General features: G+C 41.1%; 2 protein-coding genes across 5 annotated transcripts in view; both read left to right on the top strand.

Moving 5' to 3' along the window:
• Positions 1-5,780, top strand: part of LOC307019329 (unconventional myosin-VIIb-like) — a 33,104-nt gene extending 27,324 nt beyond the window's left edge. The window contains exons 45-52 of the mRNA XM_079650126.1: positions 80-193; positions 1,085-1,172; positions 1,250-1,356; positions 1,618-1,803; positions 3,511-3,627; positions 3,719-3,802; positions 4,592-4,711; positions 4,835-5,780. Of these exons, the coding sequence (XP_079506252.1) occupies positions 80-193; positions 1,085-1,172; positions 1,250-1,356; positions 1,618-1,803; positions 3,511-3,627; positions 3,719-3,802; positions 4,592-4,711; positions 4,835-4,927 (909 nt within the window). The 3' untranslated portion in view covers positions 4,928-5,780. The remainder of the gene's footprint in view (positions 1-79; positions 194-1,084; positions 1,173-1,249; positions 1,357-1,617; positions 1,804-3,510; positions 3,628-3,718; positions 3,803-4,591; positions 4,712-4,834) is intronic.
• A 2,142-nt stretch (positions 5,781-7,922) lies between these two features.
• On the top strand, positions 7,923-23,036 carry LOC307020454 (serine/threonine-protein kinase tousled-like 1-B). 4 transcript variants are annotated; one of them, XM_079651812.1, is made up of 22 exons: positions 7,923-8,495; positions 10,366-10,487; positions 11,431-11,499; positions 11,647-11,685; positions 11,806-11,881; positions 11,965-12,008; positions 12,542-12,631; positions 12,733-12,810; positions 12,896-12,988; positions 13,126-13,236; positions 14,196-14,332; positions 14,487-14,678; positions 14,897-14,963; positions 15,155-15,252; positions 16,008-16,089; positions 16,186-16,277; positions 16,373-16,462; positions 19,442-19,611; positions 20,212-20,347; positions 20,490-20,601; positions 20,708-20,815; positions 21,065-23,036. In XM_079651812.1, exons 1-22 carry the CDS (start codon positions 8,369-8,371, stop codon positions 21,209-21,211), a joined length of 2,280 nt encoding a protein of 759 aa, XP_079507938.1. In that variant the 5' UTR covers positions 7,923-8,368; the 3' UTR covers positions 21,212-23,036. The 4 variants fall into 4 exon arrangements, with proteins under 4 accessions (XP_079507938.1, XP_079507939.1, XP_079507940.1 ...); XM_079651813.1 differs by having other exon boundaries at positions 7,924-8,495; positions 12,548-12,631; XM_079651814.1 differs by lacking the exon at positions 11,647-11,685 and having other exon boundaries at positions 7,924-8,495.
• The last annotated feature ends 302 nt before the right edge of the window (positions 23,037-23,338 follow it).

The raw sequence follows: 23,338 nt of genomic DNA, 5'->3' as shown, positions 1-23,338 counted from the left end.
GATACATTTAAATATACACGACACATCCCATTTTGGTTATCAGCTAACGTTTCTAAACTCACTTTCATAATGTTTGCAGATCTTTGAGGTGCAGTCGACGACAACAATTGAAGACCTGTGCCGTAGCATCACCTATCAGCTCAAACTGACCTCAGCCGACGGATACGGCCTGAGCCTGAAGACTACAAACAAGGTGAGGTTGGGTCGTACTTGTTTGTTTAAGATTCATGATTTTTAAGTAGGGCTGTTTCAAAAAGTTCAAAGACTTATTTAGTGCCGAGAAGCTTTCATTTCTTTATTTTTTTGAATGCTTATTTACTGTCAATATTGCTACACAAATTAGGCTATACTAATATTATTAGCATAGCCCAATTTGTAGAGTAACTTTTCAGTGTTGGCTACGTAGGGTTGTTTTAGTTCTCATGCAATCATTTTCTAAAAATCACAACATGTCCTGCTTCAGTTCATAGTTGTTGGCAGTGAGGCTTTCAAAAACAACCTTTTCATTGCTGTTGTAAACAATTTGCTACTTGGCGATTTATATTCATTAAAGACATTTGATTTAATACTTTTTTTAAATGTAATCCCTGTAATCACTTCAAATTCAGGATTTTGTTGGAGGATGTATTTTTATTTCTTAATGATGACATGATGTCATTTGTTACAAACCGCCAGTTTTAAGATGACGTAAAAGCTTCAAAATGAACAATTATCTAACGTACTGTAACGTCAGCATCTCTTAAGCTTTTTGTGAAAAAACAACCTTATTTCAGGCATCTCACTAAAAACATATGAAAAACATTAAAAGCGAACAGGAAGTTGTTAAATGCTAACTCATTCCTGGGTTTTAGGACTCATTCCTGCAGCACTCTATTCATTTCTATAAAGTCATGGACATTTGTTGTTTGTTGGACATTTGTTGTTTGGTCTGCATTCATAGCATGATACATTTTGATGTTCAAATGTTGTGATAATGACGTAATACATTTTAATCTCTTCGTTGAATGCAAAATCCTCTTCTCAAATAATGACGTTGGTTCTTCCCTATTCCACATACTTATCCTATTCTGTTTTGAAATCTTAGATGGTCAACCTGCAGGACCAGAAATACTTATTCGACAGCTTAAGGCAGACTGCAGAGCCTTCTAAGAAAGGAAAAAGAGTGAAAGAAGGTAACACTTCATACCGACACCTTCACGTTTTACAGTCAGTCATTCTCCTTATTTGTAATTGGGGTTTTGTGTTCCAGTAATCCAAGCCAACATGCCCTACCTGGTGATCTTCAAGAGGAAGCTGTGGTTCAACGTGAGCCCGGGGAAAGACCTGGTGGCAGACCTCATGTTCCATTACCCACAGGTATCCAACCAAAATACTCATTACATTACAATAAATTAAATATCATTACATTAAAAGCTCACTCTTTTATCCAAAGTGTCTTACAATAAGCACATTCAACCATGAAGATAGACACTCAAATAGCAGAAATTCTGTTATTAGCTCTCAAAGTCCTCAACAGGAATATTTCTGCCATCCTGATATCAATATGTAGCTCTTCTTGTTCTGACTCTTCCTCTCAGAGTTGCTAGGTCACATTAACTTTTATTAACCCCCATATAGGAGCTGCCGAGGTACCTGCGTGGATACCACAACTGCACCAAAGAGGAGATGACTAACATCGGCGGCCTACTCTTCAGAGCCGAAGTGGATTCAGACCGGTCGCAGTTTGTCATGATCCCCAGAATGCTGAGGGAGCTGGTTCCTGCGGACCAGATCGATCTCATGTCTCCTGAGGAATGGAAGAAGGTAAACCAAAGAATGAGCAGAGGCGGGGCGGACACTTAAGACGCATTAATACCTCATCTAAAAAATATGTTTTGGAGATATACCATGAGAGAAGTGGATTTTACACGACTGTGTCCAGCAAAGGGATATCCTTTGAGTTTTTGCTCTTTATTATTTGCACATTCATTATTTCCACTGTTTACCAATAAATGTAGTGTCCAGAATTCAGATTCTAGCTCAGGGGTGTCCAAACCTTTTTCACCGAGGGCCACATGCAGAAAAATATACGAAGGCCTGGGCCACTTGCTAGAAGTGAGGTATATTGCCTCATAAGTTAAGTTATAAGTTAGCAAAATCAATCAATTGTAGGTAAATGATGCTTGATACTTGAATATGCTTTAAGAAAAAAAAGCTCTCCAGAGGGTTTCATGTATTGTGTTCCTTAAAACAGGAGCCTCAGATTGATTATAATAAGAGGCAATAGAAAGGGTTTATTTCAAGCGTGTTATGCAAATAAGTTATTAGGCGTTTTTTTATCTACTAAGATTTGTTAGAGAATGTTTTCTACTTTAGAATTTATTTGGAAAGCGGGTTTATTAAAACATGAATACTAGGTAATATATGTTTACATATATATTTAAGAAGTACAATAAGACAAGCAAAATGTTCATTTGTGGGCCGTATTTCATTGTACTTTTTTTTATTTGCTGAGGGCCGATTCAAAATGGCCTGCGGGCCGCATTTGGCCCCCGGGCCGTAGTTTGGAAACCCCTGTTCTAGCTTATCCTTGTATTTGTGACGAGGACAATACATTTAATCAGGGCATGGGCCATATAAAGAAAAGAAAATATCCCGATCTTTCAGATATGTATGAATACCTCAATATCCACGTTGCAAGGATATTTTAGGGGTTGACTATTGGTGCTTTCGACAAATATTTTCAAAGTGACATTTGATAAATAATCCCTTGTTATGATTTAACAGCTAAGTATGGAACAACCTCAAAAAGTTCAAAAAACAATATCTATAAAATGTAATACTGCCGTTAAAACCAGAAACATACACTTTTGCAATATTACATATCAGGAAATCTTAAAAGATCTCTAGTCTCATATCACAATATAGACTTAATATAGATTTGGTGCCAGCCTGACATCTATCGTCCCCCCTAGAACTGGTGTCCGTCATGTTGTCACATCAAGTTAACATTACATTACAACCCCATCCATCTGAGGGAACACTGTTGAAATGGGGAGCTGATTTTAAATGGCAAGGAATAAATAAATATCAATACTTCACTTTTCCTGGAGACCAGATCATGTTATTTCTTAGGAAGAAAAGCTATGCAGAGATTACACCTTATCAGTAAAAAAAAATTCAACAGAGAAACTGTCAGGAGTGGTACACTTCGACAGTAACATAATAGTGAAACCAAATATGCTCCTTTGTGACAGGCATGCAATGGAAACCAAAAGGAAACCTCTTTATATAACAAGAAAATTGTACCCACAATTTGGATTGCTCCGCTCAGGGAAGTCACTATAGACTGCCACCAAAAAGCATCTTCTTCTAAGTGCAGTTAGATAAACACATAATACTAAGCTGAATTTGACTAATTCCTTTTGTCTTTTTGTGTAATTCCTGTTCATTGTGTTGCAGCTAAAGAAATGTTTTCACATCATAAATAATAAATATTCTATCCTAACCAAATGTAACCTGTATTTGCAGCACATAATCCAGGCCTACAGCAAGCAGAGCGGCATCACGGTGCAGGAGGCTAAAATCGAGTTTCTGAAAGCCATTTGCAGCTGGCCAACATTCGGCTGTGCCTTCTTCGAAGTGAAAGTGAGCCACCAGGATAGATTGTCATGAAATCAGCATTCAGCAATTTGTGGAACACTGTTTTGACATATTATGATTTCCTTTGACTTCGCAGCAAACATGTGAATCAAGCTACCCACATATAGTTTTGATCGCCATCAGCAAGCTTGGTATCAGCTTAATAGACCCACAAACGAAGGTAAGCCTAATGATGCTCATTAATACATTATGTGTTTCCTTTCCTTTTCATGTTTGATTACACTGACACTTTTTATGTGAGTTTTGACATTTCTAGCTAACTGTTTGGTCTTTATTGGTCACAAACGTGATGTAGAAGAAGTACCGAGATCTTTTTCTTAAATAAAAGTAATAATACCACAGTGTGGAATACTTGAATACAAGTAAGTCTGGCATTTAAAACGTTACTTAAGTAAAAGTACAAAAGTATAGTAGCATCTAAACATCCTCAAAGTACCAATGTACTATATGTAACTATGTAGAGTGGCCATTTTTTGAATAATATATATTGTATGACTGGTTTAATGGTCCATTTATGGAAATTATTTTAATTTTGCAAATGGTGGAGATGCTTTGAATTACTTGTTATACTCCCAGGTATGTTAATTCACAATAGCATGTCATAATTCATTAGCGATTTACATTTATGTAACAGAAATATCAACCGGCAAAATAACTAAAATAGTAACAAAAAAAATGTAAAAAGGGCTGCCTTATAGATGAGTGGTTAGAGCTCATATGCAGTGTCCGCTGCCAAGTAAGCGGGTTCGACTCTCGAGCCCACCGAACAATGTCATCCCCTCTATCTCCCCCTTTCAACTCTGCATCTCAAATAAAGGCACAAAACATATCTTTTGATTAATATTTTGAAGTTGAATGTCAGTATAAATTAGCATCAAATGGAAATACTAGCCAAATGTTTCTCGAAGATGTACTTAAACTATCTCATGTTAATGTCAATCCCCTTCAGGAGGTGCTGGTCATGCATCCGTTCAGCCGCATCAAAGAGTACCAAAGCAAGGGGAACTACTTCGAGATGTCCATCGGCACGATGTTGAGGGCCGTCGTCTTCGTCTGTGAAACCACACAGGTGAGCAACTGCCTTTTTAATGTCATTTTACAATGTCTATATACGGCAATCATCACATTATTATATTATCATGAGAAACCATCTTTCAATCAAAGTTTTCTAACCTTTTTCCTTTTTTTTTAGGCCAACACAATGGAGGACCTTCTCAGATCGTACGTCACCATGTATGAGAGGCAGAGGACGGCCTTACGACCCAAACACAACATTTTCTCTTGAGGGCAAAAGAAAAGCCTCATGTGCATTCTTGATCAATACAATTAAATACAACCAGAAATAGGGTTCATATTAATTTACTGGTATTGACCTGTGATGCCTACATTTAGTCATTTATCCTAAGACATTGCACAGTGATTTATCAATAAAGTTTGCAGTTACAGAGAAGCAAATACTTGTTCGTGCTCCTCCAGTTTGCCAGTAGATTAAGCCCTTGTTTTGCCATCATTTGATATTTAATGGTACCGAATTACCTCTGATTTCACTAATACTGGTTTATAATAAAGTTTCATCACTGTCATGGTAATGTTTTTTTTTTCATGGCATAGGATAATAAATATACAAAAAAAAGAGGAATTGTTCTGTCACTAATCCCACAGTGCATTTTCCCTCTAGCTTGGTGAACTTTTAATAAATACTTTACACTCGATGTAAACTATGTTAGCTATTTAAGTTAAATTATGTTATTGTTAGGATGGCATGGTAGTTTTGTGTTTAGCACACTTTTTTTTTAGCACAATGTTGAGGTCCTACTCTTTCTTAGAAAAAAGGTGCAGGTTTTACTTAAATTGAAAGGATCACCGCTGCCTGTGCCTTAAAATAAACGATGCAACATATACATCTATGTAAAATTGAAAGTTGTTGTCTTGGCTTATTGTTTTCAGGTGCTTCCTGGGCAAGAAGAAGCGTGGCGTTATAAACCCCCATGTCAGCACATTCTTTAGAAAACTCCTTGACTTTGAGTGGATGTCTATGTAGACATGTCCAGGACTAATGTAAGACACTCACAGTCTGTAGAAAGTTTCATTTGAAATGTACTTTGCACTTGAATGGAGGAATAAAAAGTTGAAATGGGTATGTTCTTTGTTTTTCTTTGTCGATTGAGCAGATTCAATTGTGTATGTAAAATATATTATAGTATTATTTAAAAAAATTACTGGCTACTGTGTTGCATTACTTTTACAGTAAAAGTGTGAAAATACAGATAATTTATGTAATTTATGTACCACAGCTCTGTACTGCTATATCACAGTACTTCCATGGGCATGGCAACTATAAAGTCACAGTATGTAGTTGTACTTTTATTTTAATTTACTGTAAAATATTTACAGTAAATTACTGTGAAATCCATGCAACTAGTAGTCAGTCATTTACTTTAAATGTACAGCCAAAATGTTTACAGTGTACCACAGACTCCCCCCCCCCCCCCCCCCCCCTGCCTGAAACACCTTGTCTGCTTCCGTAACATAGTGACATCGTTATATAACACTCACTCTTGTACGTGCTAAGGGGCGGGACATTTACGGTTGACCAATCACAACAGAGTCTAAAACCTTAATATATTTAGTTTAATAGGATATTACCAAAACAACATTTCCACATTTGAGAGCATGAAAACAGCATGTTCTGCTATTTTTGCATTAAAATTGCAATGAATATCTAGCCTAATAAATCAGTAATAATTGTTTAAAGATATTCTAACATAATATATATTGCTATTATAATAATAGAATACAACATGTATGTTATATACACTTCATATACATATTATTTAAGGAGACTTTTGGAACATTTGGAGAATTTTGTGATTTCAGTCAAATCCGCCCTGTGTCTTGCGTCATCTCTTTCCCAAAAAGTTTTATCACCTGCAAAATTGAAAAGAACAATTTCAACAAAAAACATTGTTTTATTTTTGTCTTTAGTTTAGGAAAGTGGGCTGTTCTAAGGTTAATACGATTGGATGCTTATTGTCACAAAAAGCTGTTTATACAGTTTTGAAATATCCTGTGTAAATGAAAACCCTTTATTCTCCTCTTGACTGTGTTATTGAACTGTTATTATTATTATTTAGCATTATTGTTAGAAATAGGTCTCATACAAATTCTATGAACAGTTTCCAAAATGTCAGTCAACATTCCCAGTTTTCCCTGAGACATTCTATGCTCCTGGAATGTCCCCACTGCTGCACGACGCTGTTTTCCTCATAACACAACTCACAACCAGTATGTGTTTTTGTGTGTACAAGTAGTAGAGTAAGACAGTAGACTGCTTATACAACCCTCCTCATTGCCTGTCAAGACTATTGCTCTGTTACCATGGAAACCATGTGACCAAAAAATCAGGTTACCATGGGCAGGTGCATAAGGTGCAGTAGTATGGTTTGTGCCTCAGACTATATCCTGATGAAATCTCACTGCAATTGGAGCAGAAGTTTGACATATGCAAAAACCCTCAAAAGTGTACTTACTGTCTTTTTTAATATCTCAAATGAATCCAGGAAATGAATTTTCTTTTCAATTATAAGGGGTTAAATATTTGTTTCTGTATCAGGAAAGACTTGCATTGTCTGACTTGCACTAGGAGTTACAGTTATTTCATTTTCATGCAAAAAGTGGTGTAAAAAAAAGATATAGGCCAAGAGTGTTGCAGGTTTAAAAATATGTGTGTGTATTTGTGTGTTTTGTGCATGCTACCCTACAAGAGGGCATTTTGATGCACTGCACCAAATTTGGAACAAAAGACCTTATAGCCCAGACCACATCACTATCCTCCCACCTGCCCCCCCCCCCCCCCCCCGAGCCCCCAAAAGCAACTTGTAATTCAACACTAAAATACATCATATCAAGACCAGCCTTACTTAAACATCTACTTAATTATACACACAGCATCTTTGCATCTTTACCAATATTTGTATATAAATGGGTACACAAAAACACCAAGATATAGATAAATATCATACAATATATTGCCTATAAAGTGTATGTGCACGTGCATTTGTGTAAGAAAAGTCTATATCTATTGCCTATTATATACAGTACATGTAATGTGTATGTATACAATATAACCTCTGTGTGTGTGCGTGTGTGTGTGTGTGTGTGTGTGTGTGTGTGTGTGTGTGTGTGTGTGTGTGTGTGTGTGTGTCATGTTTCCCTATTTGCTGTCGTTCTCCACAAGCAGGCACAAACTTTCGGCCATTTTTTCGGGGTGTTTGTTGTATTCTCCCAAGCAGCAGGCTGTTCTCAGGTCGATGCTGAGAGCAGCCTACCAGTCACCCTATGGCCAGTGTGCAGGAGGGTGAAATGATCCCAGATCAGTGTCTGTTCCGGTGTCATTCCATCCCCCCATCGCGGTACTAGGTGCGCGCCAGCCTCGCGATAGCCTCGCTTACTAGAATCAAAGCTCCGCTCGCGAACTGGATGCTGACAGGCGCGCGGTGCGGTCATCATGCAAAGGTTACACTGGATCCGTTTCAGCGAGTCTCTAAAGAAGCCGCTTCTCCGCAGCACAATGCGAGGCGGGTAGCGGTAGCAACACAAACTCACGCTCTGACTCACGTTTACTGGCCTGTTTTGTCCACAGCAGGTGTCTAACGATGGACGCAAGTTTGGGATTTCCGCAAACGGCAGTGTGTACGCTGGCTCCTCTCGGCGGTAAAGTGGCTTCATGAGTGTCCAAAGTAACAGTGGAAGTGGTGGTGGAAGTTTGGAGGCGACGCCATCTTGGTCGCAGCTCTCCTCGTCCCCAACGATTTCTCAACAACCTATAACTGCGACGGCAAAGAGCAAGGAAGGTATATTAGCTCGCCAAGTGCTCATCTAACTCGTATTCTCCTTAAAGTGTTTGCTTTGTCTGAGAAGTGGAGTGTTTTGACCGTGTGGAGCTAACGTTTGTTGAAGTAAAAATGGATGTCAAGTTCACTGATGCCGTGAATGGGAAGCCAAACGTCAGCTGTCAGTTCAGTTGATGGCCAGTTTAAGTAGCAGCAAGCTATCATGTTTGTACAAAGGAAGTGTTAGCTTGTTTGTTTTGTCAGCGTACATTATTTCTTGTTACTCGTAGCTGTTGAGGCGATCACAGTGTTGTTGTGGCAGTTTGTAACATTCTCCCCCTATCAACAGCATCTAGTTGATATTAAACAACATAGCTGTGCATGCATCCATTAATGCATTCAAATGCATGCTCCTGCTGCTGTAAACTTGAGCACAGGCCCTGCTTTTCACCTTTTTCGGCCAGTTTGGCTGCATCTGTTTTCCTCATTGTTTTCGACATGTTCCTGAGACTTTATTTACTCGATACTGCTAAGTTGTTGGATGTAATGTGACAAAACTGTGTCACAAGTGGCAAAAAAAAGTTATAACCTTACAGCTAAGTATTTTAGTTACAGCACATGCTTTTAAAAACGACAAGGAAGGTGTGTAATATCTGCTGCATAATTACTTTACTATTACTAATGTAGTTATGTTTTTATGATTATTTCCAACCAGGGACATATTCCTAAAGACATAAAATATTGCTGTAATATGAAACTCCTGGCTCTATAGAACAATTAAGCCTAATCACTCATCCCTGTCCTTAAATAACCTCGCACAGGCCTTGTTGTGTGCTCTCTGTTTAACTTGTTCAGGGGTTTCTTAATGTCCATTATGCCTTTTTAGGGCTTGGCCCTCTGGGAGAAGCTATGTAAAGATGACAGCCAGGAAATATCCAATAAGGAAACAAACACTTGCATCAGTATTCAGCAGGGAGCAGAGGGCCTGTGTATCTTTTCCTGGAAACCAGTTGTCCAAGAACAAGGCCCAGTTGCAGGGCTGCATACACTGTAGCCTTTAGCTTGTATAAAAATCATTTTATCATGACACTGGTTTAGATTTACAGCGGTGTAGGAGACTTTTAAGACGATCCGTACCATACAAAGATGTTTTCTTAAGCCAGTAGATCTGTGAATAAACACTATTTAATTCAGAGTGGTATGTTAACACATTTAGCATTTAAAAAAGACTGTCCTTCGAGCGATTTGAATACTGCCCTAGTCCATATTGCGATTAACGTGAAGCATTTGGATTAGCGGCATAAAGCCCAGATATACATTGCCCGTGCGGCTCTGAAAGCGATGTGAATTTGGAAAAAGAATCCCAGTTTTCCTTATCTGAGCTGCTCTATCTGCAGGGCTTATGAGGTTTTGGGATCCCTAAATATCACAGACTAGTTTAGCACAGTGCAATGAGGCCATTGTGACGGTCTGAGATAATAGAGGGGCTGGTTGAAGGTTTTTTCGCTGACAAACTAATAGCATCGTTCTGCTCGGCCTCGACTTTTCTCCCTCCTCACTTCCCTGTGGCAGAATGACCTTCCCCGCTTAAGTTAGAACTGCACTGTCACTCATCCGCAGTATCTTCCACCCTAGCATGAACCTTTTACCTCTACTGCCAAGTCGATTAAATTCATATTTCTATTTTTATCCTCTAATCACTCTCCATTTTCTCTAATCCTCCCCTAAAATACTGTCCTGTTCCTTCTCTTTGTGCCCATTTTAATGTATTTCTAGTCCCAGAAAAATTTCTGAATTACTCCAAATGGTTGTGCTTCTACTGTTCTTGTCACCACTGTTTGTTTGTAATGATGGTAATATGACCCCACTCTGTTGTTTCCCTTATGTCAAGCCCCAATGGAGGAGCTGCACAGCCTGGACCCCAGGAGGCAGGAGCTGCTGGAGGCCAGGTTCACAGGAGCCGTCAGTGGCAACACCGGAGGCAGCACCGGGAGCACCAGCGGGGGTGCTAAGGTAACCGCAGCATGCACACACTAAAGCCTTAGGGTCTACGTCCACATATCTACGCCTTTTTTGTCAGAAAGGTGTCACCTGGGAGCTGGGGAGAGTCTCCTCAAAAAAAGCTGTTGTTTCTATGACAATCTTACTTCGACTAAGTATCATGGTTGCTGTATAACTGGCTTGGAACTTATTATCTGTTTGTGTTGTCATACATTTTGAGATGAACTATTACAACCAACCGAAAGATGCTTGCTCTAAAGCTTTGTATGAATGAGCTTCAATGCTAAATCTGAGGAGAATATTCTGCGTACGGTACAAAAAAGTCATCGACTGCAACATCCAGTGTTAGCCTGTCCGATCCACTTAAAGGAATGAGCTTTTCGGTCCTGTTAGGATAGTTTTCCTTCTGAAAGTCACGTTCAAAAACAAGCTCCTCCCATTTCTACAAATCCGTCGCCATCGCTTTTCTAAAAAAGGTGATATATTTCTCGTAGCGGGCGAACAAACAGCCTCATGAGCTAAAGTTTGTTTCCTCTCTGATAAAGGTCAAAGAAAACACCTTTTTCAGACAACTCTATGATTGATCTGCATTGTTTGAATGCTTGCTAGAAAGAAGGCAGACAGTTTTCAGGCTTGTGTTCAGTGACTAACTCCACCATGACAGTCTGAAGTACTACATTTGCAACAGGGATTGTTTGAAGTTAGGAAATAAACACAACACCAAAGGTTTCTGTGGTGGAAAGAAAAAGGTCTGGGTATGTTCATGCGTTGGATATAAACCAAGAGACACACCTCATAGCAGACGATCTAGATTCCTATCAGAGGTGTCGGAGAAGGGGCCTGCCCTCTTGCTTTGACCTGCTTTGTTTACATCAGGTTGCAGAAATAGCACCCGTGGAGACTATTTTCATACTGAATGTGATCACTTATTTGTTTGAATTGTCACTGTGTGCAGGGCCTGGCCAATGAGTCCTCCAACCACAGCTATGGCAGCCTGGGCTCCTCCAGTGACAAGGAGTCGGAGGTAAAACACATTGACATTTGTGTTTGTTTAGACGGAGCAAAAGAGATAGAATAGACACAATTCTACGAACAGCCTTGCTTTGCCCACTCCACTTTTTTCTTACTGTCTCTCCCACTACCTCCACCTCTCCTTGTCTTCTCTTCCTAGAGCTCTGATTTGAAAAGAGGGAGCTCCCCTGCCTACTCAGTATGTACTCTTTCTTCCTACTCTGCTCCTTCTCGCTGAACACCACCTCTCGAGTCCAGCTCTGTTAGGTCGAACTCGAGAGTTTTATGCCTTCTCCTCTCATTTCATATCGATTCACAGACCCCGGAGAAGAAGCACTCGGAATCGTCCAGGGGGAGGAAAAGGAAAGCGGACACCTTTTCAGAGAGTAGTCAAGGTACGAGTGAAACTTGCAAGAAATGGCTATAATGTAGGCCTCACTGACGAATGCATTACAAGTTTCTGTTGGCTTTATTGCAGGGAAGACGTCCACACGTGGGCCCAAGATCAGCGACTACTTTGATGTGAGTATTACAAAGACTCCGGTCAGTGCCTCCACCAATGTGCTTTCTTTGAGCTTTTCTTTCTGTGTATTTGTTAGTTTTTCTGACCTTTTGGGCACGTTAACGGTGAAAATACTACCAATTTGTATACAGATGAATTACAAACTGTAGCTTGAGCTCAGGAAGAACCCATTCCATTTCTGAGAGGATCCAAAACAAGGAGTGGAGACAACCTTTATTTGTGTTGCTTTCATATGATGTTGAAATAACCCGAACAATATGTTGCCAACTGGGGAATTCATGTGAAAGCCCTCAAGCTTTTTAAAAACAACGACTTGAGAAACAGATACTAACATGTTGTTTAACATGAACGAGCACTTGAATGCACCATTTTCCTTGTTGAAGGTCTGCTCTCCACATTTTTTTCCTTTCATTTTCTCTTAAAATAGTTTTAAGGCCAGAGAGTGTCTTTGTTGAGAGAGAGAGCCAGTGTTGTGAGCCGGACTCGTCATTTCTAAAGCCCATTTCTAAGTTGGCTCTTTTTCTTTGCAAAGTTTCAGGGTGGAAATGGTTCCAGTCCTGTCAGAGGCCTCCCATCAGCCCGCCGCTCTCCACAGAACTCACACTCTGCCCCGGGCTCACTCGTGAGTACTTGACAAGCAATAGAACGCCTCGAACAAAGATCCTCGCTCAGTCATTTGGACATGAGGTGCTGGATTCAGTCTCTGTGTCTCTGTGCCTTTAGGTCCGGCAGAATAGCTCTTCTCCTACAAGTCTGTGTTTTGTGGAACAGAATAAAGCTTCCTCCACCAAGTGTGTCCAGGTAATACATGGCGTACATGAAACACTCACATGACACATGTTTTAGACGTTTTGACCTCACCTTTGACTAACTCCTTGTGTTATAGACGGACTTAACGGGCCTGAAACTCGCTGCTCTGGAGAGCAACAAGAGTCTGGACCTGGAAAAGAAAGAGGGGCGGATAGATGACCTTCTCAGGGTGAGTTCCGCCTCCATGAACTGAGTTCTAATCGAGGAGCTGTATACTGTACTAACAGCTTATGGGAGGTTTGTATCACGTGTTTAATAACCACACAATAAAGACTTGATGCAGTCCTCGCTGTCTTCCCTCAACAGGCTAACTGTGACCTGCGGAGACAGATAGACGAACAGCAAAAACTCCTGGAGAAATACAAGGAGAGGCTCAACAAGTGCATCACCATGAGCAAGAAACTGCTGATAGAGAAGGTACCTGTCTCTGCACGCACGCACGCACGCACGCACTGTGTCTTCACTGTAGAGGTTAGAAAAGAAAAATGGCTGTTATTTATATGTTTTTGATCCTTTTTTGGGAAGGAAGGAAGAGCCCATCGAATAAAAGCTTAGAGGGAAGTGCACATGGCGCGTTTTAGGCCACCTCGTTTCTATTGTTTTTGAAGTGCAGAAAAACAGGCTCAAATGCCCAGAGTTGAAAGTAGATACACTTTTGGTGCTCAGCAGCGTGCCCCTTGTCATGTGACGAGAAACAACCAATTACAGCCAAGGGATAACTTTAGTTTGGTAAATATCAGCATACCGCAAATATATAGAATTACTTTGTTTAGTGCTATTCTATCACCCTGACGTAAACATCTGTCCTGTGTTTCACCTATATTCCTTTTAAGAGCACTAAAACTTCTCAAGGTTGCTAATATCCTAAATGTTTGTGTCTGGGTTGCCGGACAAACACACACACATAGGAAGCGGCTCTTTGCAACATAAAGACAACTTATCTTAGCGACATCAACACAAGACCAGGGAACCAAATGTCCATCTGATGTGCTGTGTGTTTTTGATCTGGTTAAAAAGGTTGTATGTGGGCCCCCGACAGAGACTCTTACACCTAATGTGTTTTGTGAAGATTTACAATGTATCGTTGGCAAGAACATTTAGTAGATAACAGAAATGAAGCAACAGCTTTTCTGAGAACGAGTCCAACATTCTTTGGTGTTTTAGCTCTGCTTTGGTCCAACTCCTGAGGGGGAGATCCTGTCTGTGGATTAGAATCTCTTGACCCTCCACCTCTTTCCCTCAGGGATCCACCATTCTGGGCTGGACTTGATAAAGCTGCACAGGGTTGCTGTGGGAGTTAATGAACTGGGTGGAGGATATGGGTGAGGAATGATCACATTAAGTTGGCCTAATGTTCTCCCTGTTCCTGTGATCAGAGCACCCAGGAGAAGCATTCGTGTCGTGAGAAGAGCATGCAGGACCGCCTCCGTCTCGGCCACTTCACCACCGTCAGACACGGAGCGTCCTACACGGAGCAGTGGACGGACGGATACGCATTCCAGAACCTGATCAAGTAAGAAATGGCAAACGCATAGGTTTTCATCGAATGACATGATGTTCTTCTTTTAGATGTTGCATTCTACATGGCGTTTTGTGCAAGGTTTATTTTCTGCTACATTTCCCAATTGAGCCGTTCCCTTCACCCCCCTGTCCTCCCCCCTCTGCAGGCAGCAGGAGGGCATCAACCAGCAGCGGGAGGACATCGAGCGCCAGAGGAAGCTGCTGGCCAAGAGGAAGCCTCCAAACCCCGCCTCCCCCTCGCTCTCTGTGGCCTCCACCTCTGAACCCAAGCAGCGCAAAACTAAGGTGGTCAACGGCAACGACTCCGACCCCTTCCTCAAGCCCTCCTTGCCCCAGCTGTGAGTACACTGAAGCAGCCACTTCCTGTAGGATGTTGGACCTTAAAGAAGGAGAGGGTTGCCATACCTCATAAGCTTTCTTTAGACACACTTTTTCACAGTTGCTCTTCAATGAAGGGTTAACAATTATTCCAATACGATTTGGAGTTAAATAATAAAAATAAATCTCAAAGGTTTCCTGTTCTGAGATTTTTACCTTTTCTTTTTTCTTTTGTCAGACTGACCCTCGCTGAGTACCACGAGCAGGAAGAGATCTTCAAGCTTCGCCTTGGACATCTAAAGAAGGTCAGTAGCAAAGATAACATACAATTGATTACAAACTAGTGCAACTGTAAGGAATTTGTATCTAGTGAAAGTTGCCAAAAATATACAAAATAAAAAGAGATGCAAATACAGTCAGCTTCAGTTGCTACTAGAGTCGTTAAAGCTGCACAAATGTTGAAATAGGAAAAGAATGTCCCGGTGTATTTACACAGGAGGAGGCTGAGATCCAGGCGGAGCTGGAGCGCTTGGAGCGGGTGAGGAACCTCCACATCAGAGAGCTGAAGAGGATCAACAACGAGGACAGCTCGGCGTAAGTCCGCTCTACATGCAGCACCGTCACATGAAGTAGCCCAACTGTTGAGACCAGGACTCAAATCGTGCCTAATTGATGTAAAACATCAATTCAGTTTTGACTTTCAAGACAAACATGCACATTAATAATCCCATATGTTCTAGTTGCATTCAGCACAGCAAGTGTTGCAGGAATGAGTGCTAAAACCCAGAGTTAGCAAGTCAATGCTTTTTTTTAAAATAATGATTGGTGAGATACCTGAAATAAGATCTGTGGTTAACACAATATATTTTCCTTGAGAGATTTACAGTAAATACGTCAGTTAATATCCCACACGTGAATGTCCTAATTCAAATGTTCGTTGTGTCTTAAAAAAGTTGGTTGTTAACACCCATAGCTAAAATAAGACTTAATCACCCAGATCTTTAGCCGCCTTTAGCTTTGCATGGTTTTGTGAAATCCTGTGACTGTGATGTCGTTTTCTTAAATGTTGACTATTTACTTTTGGCGATATTATTAAGGCTTAAAAAAACCAGTAGAGACGAGAGGTGTTAATATGTGGACATTATCCAGCTGCACAGCTTGTTTGAGTATCGTACATGTGTTCGCCACAGATCTCTTTTTCTCCAACACTTATACATCAAATAAAGAAATTCCATTAGCTTTTTATCGAAGGAACCCTTGCGTTGCTTCCAGGTCAGGCTTAAAAAAGATGTCACCACTGCACCAAAGTTATAGGTACAAGCAGTAAGTCTTTTGCCTTCTCCTCTCAGGTTTAAAGACCATCCCACCCTGAACGAGAGGTACTTGCTGCTGCACTTGCTGGGCAGGGGCGGCTTCAGTGAAGTCTACAAGGTAGTGTGTGTGTGTGTGTGTGTGTGTGTGTTTTCCTATTCCTTCTCTCTGTAAAGTATGCTAAAAGTAAAATGTGTGTGTCTTTTTCCCACACAGGCTTTTGACCTGTTTGAGCAGCGCTACGCAGCTGTTAAAATCCACCAGCTCAACAAGAACTGGAGGGAGGAGAAGAAGGAGAACTACCACAAGTAGGTCTCACACACACACCTACACACACAGTGTCCGATACACAAAGACAACGTGTTTCAGAAAACTCACCACACTACATCTATTTCCTTCCCAGGCATGCATGCAGGGAGTACCGGATACACAAGCAGCTGGACCATCCTAGAATTGTCAAACTCTACGACTATTTCTCCCTGGATACTGACACGTGAGTGACCTCTGCCTGCTGGGCGACACATCCTGATGCTGCTTATCCTACTGGGTTTAAAAGAACGATCACTTTAAAGCAGGGGTGGGGAACCTCCGGCCCCCGGGCCGTATACGGCCCGCGAGACCATTTGGTGCAGCCCTCGAGGTAATTTATAAACACACGCAAAAAAGAAAAAAATTTAAGAAATCTAGACCGCAAACAAATTAAACAAAGCAATTGCCTGTTTTTCCTGGCCAAGGTCAGGGTCCTTGAACACAACACGAGCCCAACGTGTCATCACGTGGTACATGTCTCGTCTGACAGGGGTGCAGTTCTGACGGAGAGCACCAGAACGCCACTCCAGCACCTCCAAGCAGTACCCATAAGGAGCCGCACGTGCTGCAGTTTTTGCGTGGCTGTGTCTTTAGTTGAAAGCCCAGTGGCGATCTGTTCATCTGTCATACTGATCCTACAGTCAATAACTTTGTTGTTATTAGCATCTGGTTAGCTAGCTATGCTAACGAATATAAGAAGCTTTTTCTCCAACCAGTGAGGTAAAGGCACATCTGTATATGATCATTATAGTTATAAAAAAAGAAGAGAATAAAGTAAACGGGTATAAAATACTATATGACAGTAAAAAAAAGTTGTTATTAATAAACAAGAATAGAGTTTGAAAGGAGAGTGATTTGTAAAATATCCATAAAGAAAAAGAAATCTGCTTTCAGGTCTGTTTCATATGGATGTTGAGAGATGTATCCATAGATCTCTTAATGTTGCTCTCAAAGTGCACCAGATTAATGCTTTTAACTTCAACATTTAAAAAAAAAAAATCTTCCCGGGGGAGCATGCCCCCCAGACCCCCCTAGAGGACGTTAAGTACCCCCCCCCCCCCCCCCCCCCCCACATTTAAATCATGTCCACAAACTAAACACATTTGCACATATCTTGCTTCCAATATCTTTTTTTGTTTTGGTGGTCATGCCACAACCGTGCACGTGAACGCATGCGCGAGTCATGGTGAGATCTCTGGATTAAGAGGTTACTTTTTCTTTGCACTGCATGAAAGACAGGCCAAATGAATGGGCTGTGATTTTAGTACTTTTAAGCAGAGGTCAATCATTCGTACGGCCCTCGGAGGATGTTGAACAAATTGAAATGGCCCTTGAGAGGAAAAAGGTTCCCCACCCCTGCTTTAAAGGGATATTTGGGATGTTTTGAAGTGGGGCTGAATGAGGTACTTCTCCATAGTCGCTTTATAAGCTAAGATAAATGAGATAAATTGTACTTTTATTGATCCCAAATTAGGAATTGTATTGCATAACAAAACAAGGCATTGCATATATAAGTAGAAATTAAAAGAGTAGAAATAAACAATTCTAAAATAGAAACATTTCAAAATAGAAATAAAACGGCATTAAAAAGTAGAAAATATACAAGTTAAATGAAATATAAAATGTACGAGTGGATGCAAAACAGCAAAACATATTTAAGCTACCTAAAATATGATGTAAAAAAATGTAAATGGCTTTCAATGTTCCCTACATTGAAGATATTTGTGGAACCTTTCCTTTACATCGGGCAGCCCTTTTTCCTATTCTCTCACCAAAGCCACCAGACTCTTTTGACATAACAGTAGTTTTACTTTGCCGAACATGCAAGTTGCTAGACTAGCTTAGCCTCGATATGTTAGTCGGCTTTCTGTTATTGTGTGACTTTGGTTGATCCAGTTTCACCAAAGTCACACGATAAAGAGATCGAGGAAGCGCCACACAAAAAGCTGGTTTCTGCGTGGTTAAATGACTGTTTTTTGTCTGGTGGCATCACATTCAAATGACTTTATTTTCATTGAGGACTTTCATTTGTGAGGTAGACAAATAGGACAGCTTTGGAGAGAGCCTAGATAGATATGACAGCTGCTCATCAAAAGGGGCTTTCTGACGTCAAGAGAAAGCAGCTAAAGTATTCTAAATGCAACATACAGTACACGTGAAGTCTTTTTCTTTAAGGTGGTCCAAAGACAGGCCCAGTGCATCGGTTAGACTCCATGCCGTAAATCCTGTGTGTTTCACTGTTCCTTTAAAACCATATCAGTGACTTTGAAACCTTTTGGAAAAGCCCTGCCCAGGAATTGAGGGCTGCTCCACGTAAGAGCAAACACGGAAGGGCGTCATCAGATTAGGAACGTGTAAATAGTCAAAGCAAGAAAAAAGCGTCATTCAGCCCCAACGTGCCCGGACAATGCTAAGGTTTAATTGTAACCTAAGTCATGTGTAAAGGGAGTTAAAAGAACTGGTAGTTAGGATACCAAATATGTGTCCAGATAGGCAAAGCTAACCCTTGCTGTGTTGAGTACAAAGGATCAGCGTAGCCCCTGCTCATCTTGCACAATGATTAACAGGACTGGGCAGATAAAGAGGAAAGTGGTAGTGCAGCAATCACGACAGAGGGAGTGTTCAAATCCAAAAAGAGGCTTTATTGCTATCAAACTCAAAAAGACCTTCCATTAAACAAAGGCTAACGTAGCCGGGCCGCTAACCGACGTACCAGCTTACCAAAACGTTTCCTCACACTGGGAACCTCCATGTGCCACACACAGCTGAGCAACTCTGTGTGCTTTGTCTCCTTTGAGAGAGTGATTAGCAGCAGGTGTGAGGTCTCCACACCTGCTCCCAATACTGCTACCCTTCCTCTCAGCCCCTTACACATGCTAGCAAAGCTTTAGAAGCTCATATTTACAGCTGGTAACTTAAGAAAGGCTCCTGGCTCTGACCTCTGACCTCTGCGTGGAGAAGGGGAAGTGAAAGCCTAAAGTCTTTTCAACTTTTAAAATAAACTGCGTTGGTAGAAATCCAATCTCCTGAGGATGATATCATTTTGTGCCAATAAGTTCAGTTCAAGTGCCTCGATGTGTTCACATTCAGCTGTTGATCCTCTTCTCCTGTGTGTATCCGTTTTGTGTAACCGTGTGTGTGTGTCTCTGCGTCCCTCCCGTAGGTTCTGTACAGTTCTGGAGTTCTGTGAAGGCAACGACCTGGACTTCTACCTGAAGCAGAACAAGCTGATGTCGGAGAAGGAGGCCCGCTCCATCGTCATGCAGATCGTGAGCGCCCTGCGCTACCTCAACGAAATCAAACCCCCCATCATCCACTACGACCTCAAACCTGGTGAGTCCCATAAATAACAAAGTTATTCAATGAATCATAGGAGTCATTAAAAGGGGCCTACTCTGTTTGTCATCGTGTGGTATGTCATCAAGGTTGTAGCAAAGTAGGCAGAAACTCACAGTATAGTGACAAAAACAAGCTTTAAAAGCTGTATGTCATAAAAAAGGATTTAAAAAGTAAATGTAATGGTTTTCAAAAAAGCTAGAATTTGATGAAAAATATTTCTGGAAGTTTGTATTATATTTATTGCCGTTTTCTTTGCATAATTGTGAAAAACTACACCAAGTAGTTTTTATGTGATATTTTCAATATATACCATGACGTTTTTTTGGAATAAGATTATACAAAAAAATCAAAAATATATTTGATACATTAGTGAGTAAAGTATGTTTTTAGTATAAAAGGTAAGTGATAACATCGTCTGCTTTGAGTGTTAAACACATACAAGTCTCTTGTTCTGAAAGCTGATAGTTGTTGTTCAAAAGTGTTGTAACAGTAATCCACCTCAAACTGGTCATACACGATGTTGTGTCCTCCTCCCCGCTGTACTCCAGTGCAGCCCTCCCCTGTATTTGAGCCTGAGTCTCTGTCTCTCTGCAGGCAACATCTTATTGGTGGATGGCACTGCGTGTGGAGAAATCAAAATCACAGACTTTGGTCTGTCTAAGATCATGGACGATGATAACTACGGCGTGGACGGGATGGACCTCACATCACAGGGAGCAGGCACCTACTGGTAACACACACACACACACACACACACACACACACACACACACACACACACACACACACACACACACACTCGTGATACATAACTATTGAAATAATCAACGTAATATCTAGGAGTCCTGGTTTGAGAAGTGTGTGTGTGTCAGGTATCTTCCTCCAGAGTGTTTTGTGGTGGGGAAGGAGCCCCCTAAAATCTCCAACAAGGTGGACGTCTGGTCTGTGGGAGTGATCTTCTTCCAGTGCCTCTACGGACGCAAGGTACAACACCACCTGCTCCAGCGATGTAGCCCAATCAGGACCATTCTCGTGCTTTAAATGTTGTTTTTCGTATCACTGATGATCTCTCCTTGCTTTGTTTCCCCAGCCGTTTGGTCACAACCAGTCCCAGCAGGACATCCTCCAGGAGAACACCATCCTCAAAGCCACCGAGGTCCAGTTCCCCGCTAAACCCCAGGCTACCACAGAGGCCAAGGTAACACAGAACACTGTGTATGCCATTAAATACACAAACAGTTTTTAAAAATTCATAATCGAGCATAAGTTGAAATTTCACTATTTGATGTATTGATGTCCACCAAGTGCTTTCATACATAAGGCTGTTTACACATGCTGTACCATATGAATAATGTCCAATGTGCAGCTATAAATAGGTACAATATCTCCTCTTATGATTATGAAGTGTGTACACACACACACACACACTAATAATTATCCCCTGCAGGCGTTTATCCGCCGCTGTCTGGCCTACCGTAAGGAGGACCGCTTCGACGTCCACCAGCTGTGCTCAGACTCCTACCTCCTCCCACACATGAGACGCTCCACCTCCTCCGGCACCCTGCAGCCCTCCTCATCCCTCGCCACCTACTGACTGTCACATGACTAACTCTGGCCTATCACAGGGCAGGAATCTATCTTTTCTGTTTGTTTACCTGAGCTGTTTCCAAATGGATGAATAAATAAGCAACAGAAATGGACAAAAGTAAGAGAGAAGGATGCTCCGTTTGCATATGTCCTTGAACTCAACGTGTGAGGTAAGAAGAGGGGCTCGGAGCCATGGATTCTTTATGGACTTTAATAAATAACCCCGTAAGAGACATTTCAGAACCTATTGATGCCCTTTCCATGCCGCTGTTCCAGATGTTCTCTCGTCACTGATTGGACGTTGGCTTTGAGCAGCGGGCAGCAGAAGAAAGGGGTGAAGAGGTGCACGTTTCCATCAAGCTCAGATGAACACTGCAATCCATCTTTCCGTGGCACAAAATGACTCATAAACGTCAATTACTTCTACCCTTATAGTCCCTCTGCACTTAAAAGTGATGTTACCTTGATGGGACTTGAGAAAAAAGTTCCAGATTAAACTTCTGGTGTTTATTTGCACTTCCGATTCAGATCACGGTGATCTGGTGTCAACACATTTGGCATGAAGTACTTCAGCGTGGGCTCCATCAGTTCTCCTTTTTTTTTTTGTCGCGAAGCAATTCAGATCTACCGCCAAGTTTACAGGAAGTGGATCTGAGCATCTGTCTTAATTCATTTTTGTTGTTCAGATGAGATGTTTTTGAAACCGCTGACCCGAGGGACTGGATCAACCGTTACTGCTGAACACTCGGTGTGCATTTCATGTGCTGGAGACATTACTCATCAGCAAATACATAAAACTGAGGCTTCTCCGTTGCTTCCCTGCATCTCACTGCGTTTATTTCCCAAAAGCTGTTCTCAGTTTGCTGCTATTAATGTTGCTTTTTTTGTTTTGAATTGTGTGAATGCCTCGCATATGTGCATACTTGAACTGAACACTGCAGACACCCTGCTATGCTATTTTGTTGGGTGGGTGCAACACATTTGCAACCAACATGTCCACATTTGTTTTTGGAGCAGTAAGCTGCATAGAGAGGGACGGTCACACCTTCTCATGCCAGAAGAAGAAGCTGCTCTGGGCTGTTGCGGCGTGGTTTACTCAGAATAGAGAGAATATATCCAAATGTTGTCGTCCTGTAAATAAAACACTTACCTGTTTGTGTTGTGACATCATAAAACCCCTTTTTAAAATGTAGGCAGCCTGCCTTAAAGCGGGTCTGTGGTGAGAAATCTGATGTAAGGACGCAGGTTAGAATCCGACCTGTGGACACTTTACGCATGTTTACCCCCTTCAAATCTATCATTCTAAAAAGTTCTTAACAGGCCCAAAAATAATCTTTAAGACAAGTGGCAAGTCTTAATTGATTTTATTTTGACTATAGCTGCCTGTTAGATGAACAGAGAAGCCAAAGAGAGATGTCCAGGAAGTACCTGCTCACGGTTTGCTGCTCACAAATAAATAAAAAGTGACGAAAGGTTTTTTTTCTCAGAATTCTGACTTTAGTTTCAGAACTCAACAAAAAAAATCACTTTTGGTCAAAAAGAATTGGCACATATGGCCCTGTCATCTTCCGTAGACACGGGTTAGGTGTCGAGTTTGATCAATTGTAATTATATCCAGTTCCTCTCCACTACTGTCTTAATTTCTCCCTTTTCTCATCTACTTGACATAAAAACAATGAAAATGGGTGCCGGTATTAAACCAAATGATTGACATACATAAAGATATTAATGTAAGTGCAGACTTTGTAAGCTACATGTGTGGGATCATATTTTTGGCGGGGTCAACGCTAGGCCATGTTCATATGCAATAAAGATTGCCTTACAAGTCTTAATTCCTGCAGTGTGACCGTATATTTACTGTCCAGGGTCTAGCGCCATCACTAGAAGACGGAGCACAGGAAGTGACACAGTTAAATCATGGATGTATAATAAGAGTTGAATGAGGAAGCGCATTGTTCGTTCTTAATACAGATTCACGATATTTGAAGGCATTTCTAAGGTGGATTTTCTCAAGAATTATACTTTAAACTGAAAAATGAACGTTGAAATATATTCAGTGTGCACAAAGATGCTATTTTATTTCCTTTTTATCTCAATATTCAATAATTACGAACCATTTTGTGTTTGGTTTGTT

The sequence above is a fragment of the Notothenia rossii genome (genome assembly GCF_949606895.1).
Source record: "Notothenia rossii genome assembly, chromosome: 9".
NCBI classification, from domain to species: Eukaryota; Metazoa; Chordata; class Actinopteri; order Perciformes; family Nototheniidae; genus Notothenia; species Notothenia rossii.
This window is presented reverse-complemented; position numbering and strand designations above follow the sequence as displayed.